The 21,693-nt window shown below is 40.7% G+C and overlaps 1 protein-coding gene and 1 pseudogene across 5 annotated transcripts in view; one reads left to right on the forward strand and one right to left on the reverse strand.

The window, feature by feature from the left end:
- The window catches only part of CDC14A (cell division cycle 14A), a 128,696-nt gene that overhangs the window by 11,064 nt on the left and 95,939 nt on the right, over positions 1–21,693 (reverse strand). For 2 of the 5 annotated variants that reach the window (XM_036235145.1, XM_016133538.2), the window contains exons 11-15: positions 16,660–16,819; positions 11,353–11,468; positions 9,546–9,593; positions 7,478–7,603; positions 6,459–6,789 (exon numbers count right to left, since the gene is read on the reverse strand). In XM_036235145.1, the coding sequence (XP_036091038.1) occupies positions 6,459–6,789; positions 7,478–7,603; positions 9,546–9,593; positions 11,353–11,468; positions 16,660–16,819 (781 nt within the window). Of the gene's footprint in view, positions 1–645; positions 6,790–7,477; positions 7,604–9,545; positions 9,594–11,352; positions 11,469–16,659; positions 16,820–21,693 lie in introns of those variants that run through there. The other 3 variants (XM_036235146.1, XM_036235144.1, XM_016133537.2) reach the window with 2 other exon arrangements.
- Positions 19,373–19,490, forward strand: LOC118613047 (annotated as a pseudogene).

Genomic DNA, 21,693 nt, shown 5'->3' on the forward strand with positions numbered 1-21,693 from the left:
ATTTGGTGACAGAGAGGGGGTTAGGGGGCTGGGAGAATGGAGTGAAGGGTTAAAGAAGTACAAATTAGTAGTTGATAGATGGTCATGGGGAAGGGAAGCATGGCAGAGGGAAGGCAGTCTGCATTAATATGACGGCTAGGTGGGAGGGCCAGGGACAACTGTGGGGATGGGCCAATGTACTGTATACTTGAAACTAATTTAAATAAATAAATTTAAAAAATAAAAATAAATCAGGACAGGATGATAGGTTTTTAAATGGAGAACAGGCAAAGGAGAAAAAATCAAGTTAAATCAGAAAAAGTTATTACATAGCATCGGAAAGTAAGGGCATTTTATTGGAAATGGATGCTCAAACAATCAGTGGTTCTTCACTGTTACATAAACATTACTCCAAAGCAAAAACGAAGCACGCTTCAATGCACATGCCATCGCCCGGCAGACTTCCATCAAACTGCTGACTGGACCAAGCTGGATCTAACCTTTTGATCGTATTCCAAGTCCTACCTTAAGGACCAGTAAGTCCTTAAAAAAATGTGTGTGTATATATGTTTTTTATTTATATAAATATATTTAAGTTATATATAAATATTTTTTAAATTGTATAATTTATATCTTGAAGTTATATAAATATATAATTCATAAATTTAAAGTATATTATATACACATATAAAATTGGCCTGATTCTAGAACATGGAAGAATTTAACCTATTCAGAGGCTACCAGGTTGTTCTGACACTGGTCAAATTTGAGTTGGAGAACTCATCTACAGAGTCTTCTTAACCAAAGAGCAGACTAGACCGCTGGGTAGAAAAATGGCTCTAACCACTGGTACAGGGAACTGTGTTTAAACCAATTGCAACTATGGCATAAAGAGAATAGCAAGATAAAGTAATAAGTATGCAACATTTCACTTCAATTTTCGTTTCAACTTTAAACTAAATGCATATTTTTAATTCCTTTCTGGGTCTGGTACTGTGTTAGAAACTATAAAAGAACTTTATGAAATATCTGCAAAAGGAAAGCTGAAAATTTGGAGACGAGTCTCATATATATGGATAATATGTAAACAAGAGTAATAGCAACATTACGTACTGATAAAATAAAGTACTAAATATTCGTCATGGCTAAGAACAGAGGTTAAAAAAGAAAACGATGGTTGGGTTCAATTTCTTGAGGGCAGCTTCAGAGAGTAGGTGGAAATTAATGTCTTTAAAGATGAGAAATTGACGAAGAGGGCAGGGGCGAGGAGAAAACCCATGTCCAGGGACAAGCTGGGTAAATGAGATACAAAGATACAACAAGGGGAACGGAGTACAGAGGGCCTGAAAGCTCAGGAAAGGAATTCAGGATTAACGTTCTAGCCTTAGGGGCTCGCTAGTCACTTTCGAACAGGGAGACTAAGATGTTGAGATTGGATCCGATCTCTGGCAATGCTTCAAAGCAGGAGTTAACAAACTACAGCCCAGGGCCGAATCTAGCCTGTCCCTGTTTTTATAGAAACAATTTCACTGGACCACCATTTGTTTACGTATTGAGTTGAACAGTTGGGACACAAAGCCAAAAATATTTACGATCTGGCCCTTTACAGAAAGTGTTTTTGATTCTATTCTAAAATGTGAATTAAGAGACTGAGTTAGGAAAATCATCTCTGAGGCTAACACAACAAAGAAGATGAGAAAGCAGAACAGGGCAGAATGGAAACTTCCAAGAGACGCTGAACGGCGTCACTGACAGAACCTGCCACGTCGCCACGAGACTGTCCCTGCAAATATCTGAAGAGCAGCACGTACGAGTGGATCACTTAAAATGTGAGAGTGGATAAAAGCTTACTGGAAGCTACTACTGGATTTTTTTTGAATGACAAAAAGGATTTTAACAGGTGATACTCGAAACAGCTTTCAGAAGAATCATGTTACAGGACGGCTTATATTTTTATGTCTATACCTGCTACAGGCGAATACAATAAAAGTCTGCTCTAAGACTGCTTCCATAAAACAAAGACCAATGTGACCCTTGACACAGAAGCAACAAAAAATTCTTTGTAACCAGCCTGACTATACATTTTTTAAGTACCAACGCTCATTATTTTACAACTCCTCATAGTCAAACACTGTAAAAAAGGCATTTACTAGGGACCATAACTTTTCCCTGGACAGTTGTGTTTCCATTTACAAAAAATAAATTTAATAAAAATATGGTAGAGCAATTGATCATATATGATTACTTAACAGTACGGATACTATTGTGTATATTAAAGCACAAAATAATTGTTGAAGGAGCATAGCATTTACCCAAAGACACCTGCTAAGAAAGGACTATCAGTTCTATCAGTTCTCAAATCAGAACTGATCAAGTCATTCCTGCTTACATAGCACCTCCCAGTTTGCCTTCGGCCTAACTTTCCAGCCTTACCTTAAGGTCATCCCCTGCCCCTAGCCTGAGCTACAATGGAATACTCATTGCTCATAAAACAACAGTAACAATTACTCGGCACTGTCTATAAGCACTGTGTAATCTATTTAAGATTAAGCTCACAACTACCCTATTACATAGATATTATTATCATTACCACGTAAGTTTAGGGCCCCACAGGCACACAAACCCCTTTCAAAGTAGTCAGGTGTTTGTTTAAAATTTACAAAATATTTTACATTCTTTATCTTAAATAGGTCCCATCTAGTTGTATAAGCTTCAGGATGCGCAAGACCCTTACCTGCCCCTAGTTATTATTTCCATTATTAGTCCCCTTTCAGAGAGGTTAAATAACTTGCCAAAGTACTTGCCACAAGGACGTGGCAGAGACAGGATCTGAACCCAGGACTACCTGTCTTCAGAACCTAAGAAATTAACTATAGTACTAAGACTGTCCCTTTGTTCTTCTGGTTATTGAAACAGCCATTCCTTCACTTCTTATTTTCATCACTAGGTTCCTACCAGACTCCTATTTATCCTCCAAAGTCCAACTAAAATGTTACACCTTCTTCACAGCTTTCCCTGACCCTTCCTGGCAAAATGGAGCATGCTTTAGGTCTCCCTCTATTTTAATCACCTACACAGTCTGTACATGACATAACCTAATCAAAAGAACATGCTTTTTGGAGTCAAACTAACCTAGATTCAAACGATGGTTGTGCTACATATTTGTACCATCAGGAGCAAGATCATTAACCTCTCGAATGCTCAAGCTATTTATCTTTAAAATGGAAGCAATGATTCTTATCACATTCATTCATGTAACTGTCCATTCAAGAAATACTTAATGAGTGCTTACTATGTGCTAGGCAGAGAGCATACCTCTGTAAAAACCAGAGGCATCGTCCCTGCCCGCACAGCACTGACAGTCTAGAGGAGGCTACAGACAAGTGAACGGATGATTAAAATGCAGAGAGAGAAGAGGCTGTGATTAAGACCAAGGCAGGGTGTAAGAAGAGCTTAAGGGAGAAGCGCCCTGACCTAACTCAGGCCTGTGGAGTCAGGTAAGGACAACGTAGGTGAATACAATTCAGTGGAAACTTTCTTAAAAATGAAACACATCAAACATTCAAGACAGATCCCTCAAGTAATTTCAATTTAATAAAATACTTCCACCCTACCCACGCCATAATCACACGTCCCTCATTTCTAAGCATTTGAAAACTCCTTTGACAGTCAGAGGACGAACACGGATTTTTTTTACAGTAAGTGGGTCAATAAAAATGAAACTTTGCACATTGTACTGGGCAGGACAAAACTCAACACTGGCTGAAGCCGCCAAATAAATAAAAATAGGATCTGTTTCTCAGCGTTTTGTCACAGCCATAAGGATTCCTTAACATTTGTTCTTATTTTCCGTGTTTAAGCATTTAATGACAGAACAAGGAAATCGCTTTCATATTTTTCTGGGGGCTGAACTGCCGCATAGAGTGAGAGCAAATGAAGCTTTCAAAAGAGATGCTAATTGCAGCTTTTAAAATATTAGACTCCCTCTGAACACCCGTCACCCCCCATCCCCTAGGAGTTTCTGGGTCTTTCTTAAAGTTACTGGGAGGATATTGCCACATAGACTTCCTTTCCTACCTAAGGATTTTAAAACATTTTTGCTGAGTGATTTATTCCTAGGTTTCCAAGAGTCCCACGCCTCACATCTTCAGAAGAGCTGGAAAGAAGCACCATCTTATTTAGACAAGAAAGCCACAACAATTAGAAAAGCTGCACTGGACCAACAGAAAAAAAACTCACAACCTCCTACTTTATGACATATAAAATGGGAATTTCCAACTTAATTTAGACTTTCTGTCAGCAAACCAGCAGGGGTAGGACTTGGAGACTTCCTTTTCAGAAAAAAAATAAAAATACAGAGGCCTTTTTTTTAGGCAAAGATAAAGGAGGGAGAGTTGGCTATAAGAGACTTGCTACTGCTTCCTGGGAGGATGAGAGAAAGAAAAATGTTATCGTGCTGGCGGTTCTATTTATAAACGCTTTGCCTTTACAATAAAATGACAAAGTTAAGAGGGAAAAGAGGGGAACCGCAGCAGCTGCCCACACAAACTATTACTTTAAATTTAATTATTGGAAAATTACTCTATTTAGGCCAGAAGGGGGATGAGGAGGAGGAGAGGTGAAGAAAAGTAAGAAAATATGGAATAAAACTAAAATTAAGTTATATAAACACAGAGTGGGGAGGGAATCAACAGTCATCTAAAGAATGCCCCTATGCTTTCACTAGCAGAGGAAAACTAAGACCTAGAAAAGCAGAATGTTATTCTTGTCAAGCTACCAGGGCTTTTAGAACTCGGCTATAAATGTGGATTACACAAAACATCTAGCCATGAAATCTGCAAGATATTTAAATGTGTATATAACGATATGCTTTCTCTGAAAATGGAAAGATCTGTACACTTTAGTCTAAAAAAGAAGCTGACCCATAATCTGAATATGAAAATATTGACCAAACTCAATTTCTGCTGTGAAGTATATGACCTGTGAACCTAGTTATGAAAATGTAAACACACTATGATTTTCCATCTAGCCCTTAGTTACTAGAATTTATGTTTTATTGGCATGCATATACCCATAAGATAGTGGGAGTAGAGTCAAATTAAGGGTGGGATAGGCTGGCAACTGCCTGAGACCCTAATCTACAGGCATCTAGAAACATTTAAGAACATCACTGGTAATAAAATCAGATAGGAAAAATTATATGTGCCATAAAGGACTATATGTGGATAGAGGGTGGAAAAAAACTTTGACAAGAGGCCTGAGTTAGAGATGGGAGCCATGATGAGTCCAGCCAAAACACAAACACACACACACGAACACACATGGACACCACATCCTCATGTTGGAAAAGAGGATTCTAATCTGCCACCTGAGGAAAGTGGGTCCCATTAACTGTCACCCACGGGCTATCGCTTTGCTGAGTGGGCCCTGAGACACACAGCCACCAGCCCTTCTCCTCCTCTCTCTCCCCTGAAGAAATGAGCCTCGCCCTGGACAACGGTGGAGGAAACGTGTGAATAAGTGGGCATGAAGGGGGTACCACAGCCTTCCCAGGACACCAGCGGTTTGCTTGAGCCCTCGGCGAAGTCACTGTGCACATAACATTGATTCACATTTCCTTCCTTTTTTGTCCTCAAATCAAAACTCACATTCCCGAAGACCTCAATTGCCTTCGAAGCAATCAAAATATGTCATTAAAGTAATTCACAGTAAGGGCTGAACCAACGGATCTTACCCTAACAAGGATCATTAGTAACTAAATGGTGGGTTTGAGAACCTAAATAAAGAGTTGAAGAGTAAAGTGTGCTAGAACTTTCATCCCATCTCTAGGGGAGTGAAGACTTCTTCCCCTCCCCCTGTATCCCAGGTCCCTCTCATAAGCCTTCTCTATAAGCACTTTCCATGTGCCACTGAATTAAGCCTGGGTCAGTTCCCTACAGGAGGCGACATATTCAAGGGCCTAATGGTTAATACGAAGAAGATGCTGTTCACTCAGCACCTTCCACATTTAAATACCCCGAAAATTCACTTGCTAATACGTGATGTGGAAGAAGCCAAAACCCCTATCGCACCGCACCCAGAGCAAACACTGCCTGCTGTGGGCATCAGCTCCCGGCTCTACGCCACACACGTGCTAGGATGCAGAGTGATCCGAAAACTGAACTGAGGAGTCGCGGAAGTCAACAGTGTCTGTGATGAAGTGGATGCACGCCGTTTCCCTTCTAAAAAGAAAACAATTAAAAAGGAGTGAGGGGAGGACAAGAAAAAGAAGAAAGAAACCCCGGTGGAAACTCGGTGTTTACTTGGAGAGGAGCCAGCGGAATGGATGTGCACAGTTTCACGGCACAGCGGGAAGGCACCCGTCAGAAGGCTTCCTTGGCACTATTAAATTTCTTTGGTGGCAGCCTCGGAGAGGAAGGCGAGGCGCAAAAGTTGCCTTCAGGGTTCTGAGGGCCAAGAGGTGGTGTCTGCGAACTTACAGGGATGGACCGGCTCAGGAATCGGGCTGAGGAGGAAGAAAGGCCGGCGTAGGAGGGCCGGAGGACAGTGGCCTGCTCCTCCGACTTGGCGCCCAGGGGGCCGGGCTGGCTGCTCAGGGTGCTCCCGCTGCTGCTGCTGCTTCGGCTGTACTGGTTGTTGTTGAGCTCAGGGTAATTTCTGGCAGGCGGCTGCGAGCTGCCATTCAAGAGGTTGGTGAACGGGCTGGCCACGAAACCCGCCTTGGAGGATGAGGTCTTCTTGTTCTCTGGGTCATCCGCAGTGGCGTTCAAGTTCCCTAGAGAATTGGCTAGCCGGGAGTTTATGGAAAAGCTGAGTGGAAAACACAGGTGAGAGGGAGAAACGGACAGTGATGGATACTCACACAGAGTCTGTGTCCATAAAACACACAATTACGACGACAGGGGGATGTGACGAAGACAGCTCTGATAAATGCAAATGGTGACAGCATGGTTTCCTGATCACACTCAGTAATACTATATGTGCCTTTAGTTAGACACGTTAACTTCCTCTGTCGTCAGGCAGTTAAGACGCATGAAGCTGGCTAAAACACTCTGGAACACCATGAGTGTCTGGGGTCCTACTGGTCCAGAGGCACGAAGTAAATGGAAAGGGCTACGTGAGTGGAGAGTACAAAGCAAACTCAAATATACGTGGTCACTTGGCTACATGACACATCCCTGCCCGTCTTGGCTCTGCCCATGCACATCAGGGGATAAATGACAACAACATGCATCAACAGTGTGTGCAGCTGAACTCCGTCTTCGGGATCCTGTTGGGCAACCTATAAAAGGGATGCTACCCAGCATTCCCTCCATGGCCTCGCCTCCCACAATTCGAGATAGGGACAGAAGCCCGGGAGGGCACAGCGCCTTCTGTGGTTTCTCCCCATGCCCCCGACCCCCGTTCACTCCCCTGGCGAACTTCAGCCAAACTCACTGTCTGCTCCTGATTTCCTTTACCTCACACCAGCACCTTGGGAGAGGGAGAGAAAATTTACCTTCTCACACCGGCGCCGCCGGAGGACAAAGAGGCTCTGTTTATCCTCTTGGCTGTCACTGAAGGGGACGAAGCTGCTTTTGCGGTCTTCAAAGTAGATGCAGATCCTTGTGAGGAAGAACTCAATCTTTGTGGAGAAAAACAGACAAAGTATCACACAAAAGCTGTGTTACCTTGACTTTCAGCAAATTGATGAGGACAAGATAAACTAATAATGTTAAAGAGATCCTGGCAGGTCCCAAGAGCAGTGACTGCAGCAGCGGCCAGCACGAAGGAGGCGCTCGGTCTGTGCCAGCAGCTCTTCTAAGACCCCTGCAGACATTAACTCTGCTCATGCCACGAGGGAGCTGAGATCTCAGTTCCCACCTGGCAAATGAGGACACGCACCAGGGAAAAACTCCTCATCCAAAGTCCTGAGTGAGTACGTGGCAAAGCTGGGATTCGAGTTCAGGATCCAAAGTCCTACTCTTAACCACGATCCCATCATCCTTCCTCACTTCCTGTCCTTGCCGCTGACAGTCATTCCTCTATCGCTTTATATTTTTAATCTATACCTCCTTTCCACTCGGCGACTGTCTTAGCATCATTTCTTAGCCTTGACTACTAGTAGCATCTTTTAATCTTATTCCTTAACATTCTTATTCCTAAAATTTCAAGCCTTCTGCAAAATCTAAACTATTAGATCATGTCATTTCACTGTTTAAAACATTTAATCGTTCCTCGGTGCCTAGACAGCCTAAAACTCTGGCTTGGCTTATAAAACCCTCCAACAGCTGGTGTTTGCCTCTTTGAGCCGGCCCAACTAGCCACACTTTGCCTCTGGACACCTGTCCTCCAGCTACAAAAAGGCCCTGAATTACTGCCTGGACCGCATCGCACCTTTGTCCTCTGTATGGGCTCTTTTCCCATCTTCTCTCCTCCACCTCTTCCGCCTCCAACTGACTCACTCCGACTGCTTATCTTTCGGTGGTCAAATCACCTATTACCTCTTCCAGCAAGGAGACTTCACTGAATTCCCAGGCATCCTGTTTCATTGTATTTTCATAGTCAATCATAGCTTTTACATTTTAGACTATACTGTCTGATATTTGTCTATTTCCCTTGACATAAGCTCCACTGGTAGCAAAGAATTTCTCTCGTTTCAATTCCCCAGGGGCTGACACAAGGTCCAGACTCAGAAGGTTTTCACTAAATGTTTACTGAATGAACAAAAAGGGGGAAATTGGCTCAAATCTGGACAGCCCAGGCCAAGTCATGGTTTAAATACCAATTCTGTTTGTCCTCAACAAGTCGCTTAATGTAGCTGAACATTGTTTTGCTATCTGCTATAGAAAAGCTTATTTACTTGTAGACTCTTTCCTCCGTCGTCCTCCCTCCAAATAGCAGCTACAACATGGTTTGCCTCTAACACAAAATGGGAATAGAAGAGGAAGTAGCTCAAGCTTTTGGAGGAGTCTGCGCCCTCCCAGAACCACCCCCTCTACACAGCCCTAAAACCTGGGTCTGAAAGAGAAGAGTGGTGAGGAGTGAATCACCTTTTCCTCCCTACCTCACCATCAGTTTTGGTCAAACATTTCTACTGCCCTCACTAAGCCCTCTGCCAGCCCCTGGCACACTGGTGACCTAACAGGGTGTGTTCAGGGGACATTTTTCCAGAGGAAAATACTTATGTTTCCTCTTCAAATTGAGGATGGGGGGCGGAAAAAACTAGAAAATAGGGGAACAAGCACATGCAAAAATAGGAGTAAGGAAGAATAACAGAAATGTTAAAATCCAAGGCAAAAATCTATCACTGGATTGAAAGGGATGTTACAGAGCAAATGTGATTTACCAGGAACCCCACAACACGGTGGAAGCATAGAGCTCGCTGACACTAGCCAGGCCACACAGCCTCACGGGCACCTCAGGAAAACGAAAATTCTTTTCACGGTGAGCATTAGAAACCAAGTGTATTGGAACAATGTGGAATGGAAAAAAAGGAGTGTGCAGTCTATTCTCATCAGTTCAATGGCCACCTAAAAGGTAGCGCTTATTTACAAGTACTGGGAAGCGAATCCCGGTAACAGTACCTGAAAGGCTGGGACGCTGCTCTCGGGTGTCCTTTGATATCATCCAACCTACAAAAATCAGAGACAAAGCGCTCAGGCACCACCACGGTCGCATGTTTCAGCAAAGACTAGAAGACAATATCGTACAGAGTCAGACCTGTAAAATTATTAAAGTGGTAAAAGGGAGAACCTTGCAAAGGATATTCAGATTTGTTCACTTCATCAAATAAATCCTAGAACCAGCGGGAAATCAATTTTTAGTCATTTTGCTTCATCTCCAATTTCACTTACAATAACTTGTTTTTTACTCACAAGGCGGTATTGCACCCACTCAGAATAAAAAACGTCTGATGATGGTACCATGATGCTGTTAAAAAAGCTAAACTTCTAAAAAATGAGAAAATTTCTGAAAATAAAGAAAAAAACAGAAAAACCATATTGAATGAGCCTCCTATAATCTGTGTACTAGACATTCTCTTACTTCTTTTCCCTATTTATTTTCCAAGTTATATTCCAATTTATCCCTTCCTCCCCCTTATTTCTTAAGAATCAAATATCAGTGTTTAAAATGAACGTTAATCAATATAAAGCCATTTCTTAGAGTTCCAAGGAGAGAAAATGGTGACTAAAAGAGATGAGTGGCCTGGAGGGACCGTCCGCTGACGCGGGCCACACGTGCGACGAAGACCGCGTGGCCGGCAGGGCACCGGCCGCGCGCACCGGCTCCGCTCCCGCTCTCTTGCCCTGGGCAGTGACCTCACCGCTTCGGTCTCAAGCAACCAACCCAGACACCTTTTGTGTCAACTGGAGTTAATCCGAACATCCAAACCAAGCAGCTAACGTGGCTCCTGGCCCACAGCCGCTGCTCATAAACGGGACTCGCCTCGATTTTGGAGTGGCGGTCGGGGGTTAGCACTAAGCACCAGGCTTGCTAGCCCATCTTCACATTGTACTACAGAAAACAGCTTTGAGCTGTGTGACCCTTTCCTCCCAGGTCAGGAAACCAGCCCGCAGAGCACAGGCAGAGCTGTGCCCAGACCCACTCTGACTTAAGCGTTACAATTCTCCCAGAAAGCACGAGAAGACTAAACTCCCTGGGAGTCTGACATTTACCACACTGGCAAAATATTCTTCCTGTTATATATGAATGACTCTCACTTAAAAGTCAAAGAAAAGTTGATGTTTCCCATTATATTCCTTTGTGGACTTGCCACGCCATATATTACAATAAAGACTTCATGCTATTTACAGATTTTTGCACCTACATTGATCCTGAAGCCTTTTGTAACCTAATCTGAACTATCAGCCGGTTTTCAACGTTGTGGTCAGAAGTCAAGTCCCATCAGTTGATTCTTATGAGTCGTTTCAGACCGAATCAAGATGGCTGATAACTTCACAGGCATAGGTGAGAACTGCTTATTCAATTTTCAAAATCAGAAGGTAGGGCTAAGGAGCTAGACACCTCAAAGCTTTTCTGCACACTCCTGATGTCAACAAAAGCCTCAGGCACACCCGTGATGATGCGTCACGGGACCGGAAACCCACTCGCAGGAGAAGGGTGGAATTCCAAAAGGACTTTGGGACAGAAAACAAATTGCTCAGCAGTTTAAGGTAGAATTCCCGAGATTCAGATGCAGCCGTTGTTTTCAATGAGCTTCTAAAACTTAGCCATCACCCACAGGGCCAACACTAAACAACACAAAAGAGTGATAAGCCAGAAAGCAAGAGGTAAAACGGTACTTACTTACTGATATTCAAAAGAGAGGGTTAAACATTCTACCCACAAATGGAAGCACAACACAAAGGTGGAAGTTTAAAACGGATCTACCTAAATGCAGAGGAGGATGAGGAGCGAGGCTGCCTCTGACTTTTTAAGGCACGTAGTTTGTCTCCCTGGGTTATGCTATTTTTCATTTCCACGTCTTCATCCTCTTCTAAATTGTTCTGGAAAAGAAACACATGTTCCATAGAAAGGTCATTATGAAGAATTTGGCTTTATATAGATTTCTTCTTCTTAAGTATAGATTATCTCCATATGTATATTTTATATAGATTATCTTAATCGCTTTACTGCACTATGAATTCAGCACTGTCCACATATATACTAAATGATGCTTGATTAATGGGGATATAAAGTCCAGCATAGGAAATATAGTCAATAATATTGCAGTAACTACGTATAGTGCCAGGTGGGTCCAAGATTTATTGGGGTGATCGCTTTGTAAGTTATATAAATGTCTAATCACTATGTTGTACACCTGAAACTGATATAATATTGCATGTCAACTGTAATTAAAACAAATAAAATCATTAAAAAAAAAAAAGATCAACTATTCACTAATTACTATACTGGTCAAATTCCAAATCAAAGAAACATGAGCATGGAAGTGGTAGAATTTAAAAGGAGCTATTTGTTAAAATGAACCACACCAAAGAGATTCTTCTACAGACAAAATCAGGCTTTGGAATATAGCTTGGGTACAGATAAATGTCTGACTCAACAGATACAGTACAAATATATTTCCAGAAACCATCAAGATCAGAGCAAATTCTATAACTTGTTTATGAAAATGAGATAAAAGAATTCAGGATATTTATATAGTAACTATATAGTAACATCACTTAACTCCTTTAACTCCAGAAGGAGTTAAAGCTTACAAGATTGGGAAAGTGAGTTTTCTGTTGAAATAAGTCTTATAGTTTGAAAAACATGTATGTGCCATACTAGGTCTTTTCTCATGTCAGCTAGCATTTAATTCTCACAACCTGGGAGGGGACTGGGGTGGAGCATAACCCTTAAAGATAAAAAACATGTTGGCAGGTATCGAGAACACAGCCTGGGCTCCCCCGAAATTAGTGACAGAGCAATGATTTTAAAATCAGATTTCTTGTCCTCAAATGCAAACTTCTTCCTAAAAGATATGCCACAGCACACTAACACTGCACCAGTAAAGATTGTATTTTGCCCATTTCCTCACCTGAAAAAAAAATTAAAAGGCTTGAATTTGCTAAGATCCCTTCTCGCCATAACAGTCACCTATCCCGCTCCCTCTTGAAATCGAGAACTCTTCTTTGATGAAGAATATACAGAAGTATACTTCCCTCAGTCACATTCTAGTCATTTCTAACAGTCACTCCTGAATAAAGTATCTCTTCACTCCCTGCCACCTACATTGGGGTCCACGGATACATCCCGGGCTCAGCAGGCATGTCCTGGGTACAGGACCACACCTCACTACTACAACTCTGAGTATGAAAAAGAAAAAAAGACAAACAAAGCAAACAGGTGTGGAAAAGAAAAAAAAAAAAAAACTACAATGATAGCTTCCAAGTAGAGGCAATCATCCCTGAGCTGAGCCTTAAAGAATCGGTCCAAGTGAAGCAGGCCAAGATCACAGGAAGGGTCACGCTGGCCAGGAACAGCAGTCACAGGGCTGGGGAGGCTTAAAGCCAGAGGCTTCTCTGAGAGTCACAAGCTGCCTGTCTGTACGTCTCTCAGAGAGGCTGAGCATCAGTGCTCGGTTCCTGTTGGTTCCCAGCCTGCTCCACGTTAAGGCAGGAAAATGAGAGCAAACTAAAACACACAAAGTGCCATTTTTAAAGATGTGCTCATTTATGGACGATGGCCTTCTAAAGAACAAATAAGAGTGTAAAGTATGAAGATTTCTTTTTTTCCCACCAGTTGTTCTCTATATAGGTAAGATGGAAACTAAAATAGAATAAATGTAATTGTGTTCCTAGATTTCACTTGGATAAAGTAATTCCTGACCAACACATTACTAAAATGATGACGGAGTAAGCTACTGGGGAGGCCACGAGTGTGCCATTAAGAAAAGAAATATCAGATAAAAAATAGCATACTAGGGAATAAAAATGGAAGAGTTATAATAGAAAAAAAGACATAAAAGGAGAGTTCGAAATAGAATGAGTAAAAATAGAAATTAAAGGATTGGAAGAAAAAGATGAAAATGGAATTTTTAGCAAATTTAAGTGATTTGGCTAGGAAGGGTAGATGGGACATCTCCAAAATTCTTTTCTGCTCTCAGATGTTGAATCTATAAGATGTAAAATTTGCAGAAAGGCAAAGATGTCATCTTCATAAAATGCTGCTTCTGATCAATAAAAAGTCAGGACTTATCAGAGCGCCCCAAATCCATCTTCTCTCCGTCCTCACTGCCACTGGTCTAGACCTTTACCACCTGGAGCGCTGCCCCGTTGCCACCTCCCTGGCCTTCCCCGCCCGGCTGCACACAGACCCCAGCACACCTTCCACATCACAGCGGGAGTGACGTCCCCAAGCCGTGACTCTGTGTCCTGTCACTCCCCTGTCTAACAGACTCAGGCGGGTCCCAGCAGCATTCAGATTGGAGCTGGAATGCTGCGTGGCCCTAAGAGTGGGGAAAAGATGCTTAAAAGCGGAGCCTGAGACATTTAATTTCTACCTCACAGATTTTCTTCGAAGATGACCCCACTCATGAGCATTTGATGTCAAACAGCAAATGATTTGTAAATCATGATGTCATTAAAATATGACATCCTTATTTGCCTGATGTCTATTTATGTAAACTTGGCTGAACATTAGCAGCGTATTTCATATCGTCTAGCCTAGCACTAAAGACCAGACTCGATAAAGGTAAAGCCTCTGTTTTAAGATTTCTCATAATTCTAAGTGGGCAAAGATAATTCATTAAAGCCACAGCCTAGTCCATTGCTATGCCAGAATCACTCTGGTTGATACTTCCGGTTATTTTCTTTCACCCACCCCCTAAGCATTAAAAAACTACATTTTCAAACTCTCCAAATCAGTAATTACAGAGCTTCCTACTACTCAATCACAGGAAAACTCCTGTAGGCCTAGAAATCAAAAGAAAATTTAGTATCTCTACTTTGAATCTGACTTGACTTTACAACATAAAAAAAGCAGCCTCTAGAAGAATACTGCCTTTTTGCAATTTATGTCCAAACTCAATAAATCCAGAATTTCCATGGGCTTCTATCCCAAATGCTGGTAAGGAATTCAAAACACGGTAAAATTCTGCAGCATTCTCAACTCATTTTCCCACTTGGAATTCACACGAACTATAAAGATATCATTAACCCTATTACTCTCACTTTTGAACAAACTAACTCCCCATATCCGTGTCATGTTCTAGCATCAGCACCGGATAAGCATGGCAAAAAAAGAACTTAGAAGAGTGACTTGCACAAAGCATCGCCTAACTGTGAAGTGATCCGAAACCCAGGTATATGTCACTGTTTAAAATCTTAACCATTCCATAGTTCTCCAGCATTTCCAAATTTTTTTTATTTCTGTCCTCTAATTTCAAAAATAATAGCACTTCTAAATGGCCAGAACTAAAGTAATTTGGTGGTATGGGAAATCGGGAGGAGGAGCTGAAACACCCAACAACTGAAATATGGTCAATTGCAAACTGACTTACTTTAAATTTCAAATAATTGGGATCTAAAAAAAGTATGAGAATGAACTCCCGGAAGTTAATTTAATACAGATTATGATATAGAAAGACATTATGTTCCTATAAGATAAATCCTTCTCAGATAAATGGGTAAATTTTCTATGTGTCTTCTCAGAGGTCATAACTCACAGCTCTATTTACTCGAATTCGACCTGGAAAGGAAAAGCTGACCAGAGCAGGAAGTGTTCTTACTTATGAGCTCTATTATCACATGAAAATGTCAGTTCAGATCCTTTTTGTTTGCTTTGAATAGGCTAGACTACAACATAGAGACAAGAAAATATCAACAAAGGCCCTGAACATCAGCATAACCTTGGCTAAGATTTACATTTTGTCAGGACCTGTGACTCAAACAAGCAAATTTAGCCCCTTCATTAGTGGCTGTCATGGAGAACATACCACGGGGCTGAAAAATCAGTTTTTTCCACAGTCCCCATCCTTTGTCCTCGAAGAAAATTCATTCTCCTTATCTCTTTATCTTCAAGCCACTCTGGTTATCTCTCTTGGTGAAAGAAACCTGTTTGAGATGCCAACTGCTGACCTAAGAGAGCCATGAGGCATTCTTTCCATTTTAGGTTCCTGAAAGGCTAAGCCTGAGCCACAGTATTTTTTTCCAGGCCTTTGTCCAGGTCCAATGGGTCACTGTCTAACAGAACATAAATCTATATTTGCTGCTTAAATACTTTTAACAGTTTTTTTGTTTGTTTGTTTGTTTTTGCTCCTTTAGGAACATAAAAATACAGATATAAATCAGGTGCTTAGCTTTACCTCAAGGCATACTCTGGTATAAAGAGCTAAACTACGAGTTAGATTCCCAGTTCTCAAAGTGGCCCCACTACTAAACAACTCTGCTTGGGCAAGTCAAAGATTTTGTTGAGCCCTAGTTTCTGATCTGCACAAGAGGACAACTAGAACAAATGATATCAAGGGAGCTCCTAGCTCTAGAAATGCCCCAACCCTAATTCTTAATAAGTCACTTCCGTTTTTATTCAGAGGTTGTTGGGTGTAATAGAAAAAAACATGGATTTGGAATCAGATAGACATGGACTGACTTATGTTTCTAACCCTGAGGTTAGAACTTCTCTGCTATTCAATTTCTTTACTATAGAATAGAGGTAATATTGCCTGAATATTACCAGGTAATTATAAAGTTTAAATAAGACAATGTATGTCAGCTGTTGAAAATGGTTTGCTTATAATAGTGCCCCAACAAAAAAATGTTTCTCCTAGTTATGTTTTTTAACGCTGGACTTACTTTAGAAATCACTACGAATTTGAGGATTTCAGTGTACCACTTGTGATGTGATCCATACTATTTCTGCAATTGTCACATTAAAATTTGTCTTATTGATATCTATTACCATGTTCAAGTAAAAAGTTTGCTTCTTGATTTCCTTTCTGTAACTATTCTCCAAACTACAGTAGTTCCCTTTAGAATAGTTCTCCTTAAATTACAGCTTTCTTCTTTTTAAGGATAATCACTTTCTTTGCTCTGATTCCTGCTTTATAAGTGAATGACTCTACACCTAAAATTTTGGTATTCTCAGCATCTCAGAGAAGAGATATATGGCTGTGTTATATGTTGTTTAACTGGGAAACAAAGAAAGGCAGAACATGAGTCTTAAGGAGCCAAGAAAATCATCCTGGGGAAAACTCACCTCTCCAAATCTCTCCACATTTTGTATTTTAGATAAGTTTCCACCAATAGACATATCATCCAAGCTAGAAAGAATTTTATTAATACTTCCTTCACTGGAGGGTCTACTTTTCAGTTTGGATCGGAAAATGTCTCCTTGGACCCATAATGAGGCTTGTTTTCTGTAAAAAAGGAAAGAAAATACAATAATGTTTAAAATAAAGTACTATCATCTCAGAAGTATAATGTCCTGTAGACAAAAAGATTAGCAGATAAACATTTACAAATCCAAATAGACAGATTATGAGGTCTTAGAATTAAATGAAATAGTCACTTTCTGAAGCCAAAATAAATTATATTAAAGTTCTATATAAAACACAAATAATCATCCTCCAATATATGTCTATATAGCCATAATGGGTTGACTATTAAAGTTCTCACTCAGATGCTTAGAACAAATTCCACGGCAATAAACACTGTGAGCCCATTTGTCTTTTAAATATGAATTTGAAATCTGTAAAATATTTCTCAAGCAGTAATTTGATTTCTCTGTAAAAATAGTTGGAGTGAGTTGGACTCAAAGATGCAAGTGAAAGAACTTGAGTTAAATGGAGATATTGCCAAAAAAAAGTACTAAACACCTAATTGTGTGTGGCACCATGAAAGGCCCTGAACCTGTAACTCACAACCTCAAAGCAAGGCTTGTAGCCTCAATAGATTATCCTTTGGGAAAATAAGAAAATGTGTCTGAAGTTCATCTATAAGTATTATTCAATAAGGCACAATTACAACTGCTTTCAAGGTTATAAGAACTTGAAATACATAAGAAAAATGACAATCTAGGATTTCTATTTTTATTGATAGTGTCGCCTTCATACATTTAAGATAAATTACCCCACAGAATAGCTTTTGTTCCATGCTGTACCAAACTGATATAGAATAGAATTTAACCAAAAACATCATTGTTCATCATAAGGAATATCAACATCCAATAAAATAATAGCATTATCAAGGAGATGATACCAATAGATTTCTTTTTTAAAGCAACAGTAAAACCAAGTAATACTTTCTCTCAAAAGTTCCACATATCATATAAAATTCAGGTTAAAACTTGAGGGGGAAAAGCAAAACAAACAAACAAACAAAAAAACCTCCATGAACTGTATTGCCTCATTGGGCCCTCAGGAAAAGAATCTATCCTTCCTTTTCGGTAGTTTATTTTCAAATCAGAACTTTATTGTTTATGGTCAAATTCTGTTGGAAGTCTCAAAGAAAAGGTTAACCTTTAAAATACAGCAAAATTTTACATGTGTAATCTCTCCCAACAAGCAAATCCATAACCAGGAATTATCATCCTACAGAAATACAAACTTGTGTACATCATAAGAAAATGTTTGTTACAGCATCATTTGTAAAAGCAAAATAATGGATATCCAGGTTATTAAATTACAGTTGATCCATTCTGTGAAATGTTATGTAGCTACTAAAAAATCTGGGATGAATCTACACCTGGTGACAAAAAAGAGTGCCCATGAAATAAAGCCTTCATAAATGCAAAGTATAAGTGACAGAGTGTGGAAAGTGTAATCCCATGTTTTTTAAAAAAGCAAAAAAATGTTATAATGTTAACAAAAAATTCATAGTTATCTAAAAGAACCTGTACCAAAATATTATCTAGCTAGAAGAATGCTGACAATGGAAAGAAACATTCATTTTCAATTATGTAATGTCGACAGTTTTATTTTTTAAAACAATATGCCTCATTTGTTTTTTTTTTTTTTAAAAAGTGATTTAAAAATAAGTAAGTAAATATCAAAGCAAAACAAAAGCTAGAGTAAGTATGAAAAGGAACCTTTAAAGTTGCTATCAAAGAAGACAGGAGGTAGCACATCATTACATTGTTTTAACAAGAGTTTGTAAAGAAGTACAAATTAGTAGCTGATGGATGGTCCCAGGGATGGGTAGCACGGCAGAGGGAATGCAGTTAGCATCAATATGATGGTTAGGTGGAGGGCCAGGGGAAGGAGGGAGCAATTAGGAGGAGTATTTTATAAACTATAGAGATGTCCAACCAAAGTACTGTATACTTGAAACTAATTTAAATAAATAAATTTTTTTTTAAAAGAAATTGTATAAAGTATTTTGAGAAGTCAGCAGAATAAGTGTCAAAATGTTAAAAGCAAGAGATGCAATTGGATGGTTGGGAGGGGCTTTCTTTTTTAAAATATAATGTCTTACCCTACTTTCAAACAAAATATGTTTTTTCTTTTACCTTTTTTGCTCATTTTTCAATAGTTTCCAAATAAAGCGGAAGGGAAAAAAGAAATACCTTTAGATTCAATTTCTGAGACAGCCAGTATAGAGGCTCTAGATATAAAATATGCTGTCCACATATAAGGCTAATTTATCATTTCTAACGTTGTTCTAAAATTGAAACTAGGATTAATTATTTTTAAGAAACTTCCAGCATGTTTCTAAACAGATTAAATTTAAAAACAAAAATCTGGTGAATTTTTAAATATATGTGTAAAATAAAAATTCCAGAAATCTATACCTACCAAGTCGCTAGGGAGTATGGCATATCTGCTTTCTATGGTGGCAGATCTTTTTGCCTTTTGGGAGCAAACAATCCAGAGGAGCATTTCTGAGCTTAGGACATGTAAACTGGTAAGGTTTGCATAACCGCTGAGAGTCACATTTAACTTTTCTATACTAGCTGTAAAGATATGTATTCAGTCTATGGCTATGCCACCTGGAATGTCCCGATCTCGTCTGACCTCAGAAGCTAAGCAGAGTCGGGCCTGGTTAGTACTTGGATGGGAGACCACCTTGGAATACCAGGTGCTGTAGGCATAAAATACACATATATATGTGTATATTTTATGTATATACATATTTATATAAAATATACATGTGCATATATGTACTATATATATATGTATTTGTATTCAAAACAAATTCTTCTTAACTTTTTCTTTCTTTGTGGAAATCTTCGTAAAGCCATTGAATACCCTCCCTGATGCTCTGCATCTTCAAAACTCTTTCTTAAATTTTTATTCCTCTAGACTTTTTCCACTTAATCCTATACCTAGTATAACTCTATCTGATGCTTGAATCTTATATCCTTCCAATAGTAGTAAACAAACAGCATAGTCCTTTACATAGTATGAACAGCTCAAAAAATAACTATTAATTTCATAAATGAATGTCTTGGACCTGTGGTAAAAATTTCCACTGACAAAAACTATGATTTCACAGGGAGAGAAAACTCAGCTCTTCACAGATAGTAAGAAATTCAGATAAGTGAAACGTACAGAAAGGACAGGGATGCAGATAAGACAAAATTCCTCAAGAAGTTCCCAGTTCAGCATGAGAAAAATAAACAATTGATATCCAGTGTTAAAGCCTTATGACCAAGATTTGCTTAGGACTCCAGGAGAAAGGACCCCTGAAGGAATCAGAGGGAAATTCTCTGAAAATCCAGAAGTATCTAGAAAGATGAGTGGGACTTAGCCAGCAAAAAATATTCCCAAAACAAAGAAAACGATGTGGGCTTAGAGAAATAGTGACATCAAAGAACATAGCATGTTTTGAAAACTTGAGGTGGCTGAAGAAAAAATGATAGTAAAGGACACGGCATGTTTGGGAAAGTCAGCAGATGCCGCCGAAGCAGAGGACATGTGAGAGGAGGCGGCGGGAACCGGGTCACAACGGGCCCCCCACGTCATGCTGCAGAGTGTAGATTTGATCTCAAAATTGAAAGAAGACCCTCTATGGGTCTTTAGAATAAAAAATATGACATGGAAACAGAGGCAGAGAAGCTGGAGGGATCTAAGAGGCTAAACTGAAAAAAATTCCAGTTCTGAAATGTTATGAAATGAAAATTCTGATGGAGCTGCCAACCTAAAGCTGAAAATTACCGAATGACACCTTTCACTTGCTGAGTTTAAAAGGCTCAATCGGTCCCATCACTGGAAAGACTTGATTTGAACCTGAATATTAAAGATGAGCAGGTGCCGACGCTGACTTGTGAGCTGCTAAGCAATGCAGTAAGAACCCCAGTGCTGCTTAAGCGGCAGCAGCTCTTACGCAAACACCTTTTTTATTGACAATAGAAACCACGCTGGGTTTTATTGTGGTGTCTATTACTCCTTAAAAGCCTCATCTCAAACCGAAGTAAAACATGTATTTTTAAGTATTTAGCATTTACAAGTCAAATCCTATGACGCTAACACACCAGCTCAAAATAAATCCTCCAGTAATGTAGCGCATTTTCTAAGAGGACGAGACGTTGCTGACCCTCTGCCAAAAACACCTGCACTCTAAATGACCGCTCGGGCCGCAGCCCGGGGACCGCGGACGTGCCCTCTGAGCACAAGGCAGATGCTCTGAAAGCCAGGACACAGTACAACGGCGCCCCTTTGGATGGCTGCCCCATGAACGTTCAGCTTGTCACTGACACACCGCGGAGACCGGCACAGTGTGTCCAACAGAGGCGGGACGCCTAGCAACCGCGCTTCTGGAGGGTTCGGCGGCGGCACTCGGAGTGGCGCCCGTGGAGGCACCCGGGGCAGAGGCAGAGGCACCCGCAGGAGTTCAAAGCAGCAGCTTTCTGCAGAGGAGCTGGACGCCCTGCTGGACGCTTACAACGCCAGAGTGGACACCAGCTCAGCAGACCCAGCGAGGAGCGGGACCCCCTGGCGGCGGGCTGCGGCTGGCAATGACCAGTCGTAGTGCAGGGCCGCCATCCTCAGCATCCCAAACTCAGCAAAGAGATCCTGGATATCTGTGTCGCACACTCCGAAATCCAGGTTGGACACCAGCAGTTTCCCGCCCGTCTCCATGCCGGCACCACCCCCAAAGCCACTGTCGAAAAGGTCAGGTTGCCGCTTGTCAGGAAGTTGTTCCGGCCTGAAGTAGGGTGCCGGCCAGCTCCTGCCCCCTAGAGCTTTGCTAAAAGAAGCAGCCAGTGTTGGAGTCACTGTTTTTGGCCAAGTCATGGTCCTGGGTCAATTCTGGGCTAGCCAGGCCTGGGAAAATAACTGATTCGGTTTCA

Source organism: Rousettus aegyptiacus, unplaced genomic scaffold, assembly GCF_014176215.1.
Source record: "Rousettus aegyptiacus isolate mRouAeg1 unplaced genomic scaffold, mRouAeg1.p scaffold_m13_p_17, whole genome shotgun sequence".
Classification (NCBI taxonomy): Eukaryota; Metazoa; Chordata; class Mammalia; order Chiroptera; family Pteropodidae; genus Rousettus; species Rousettus aegyptiacus.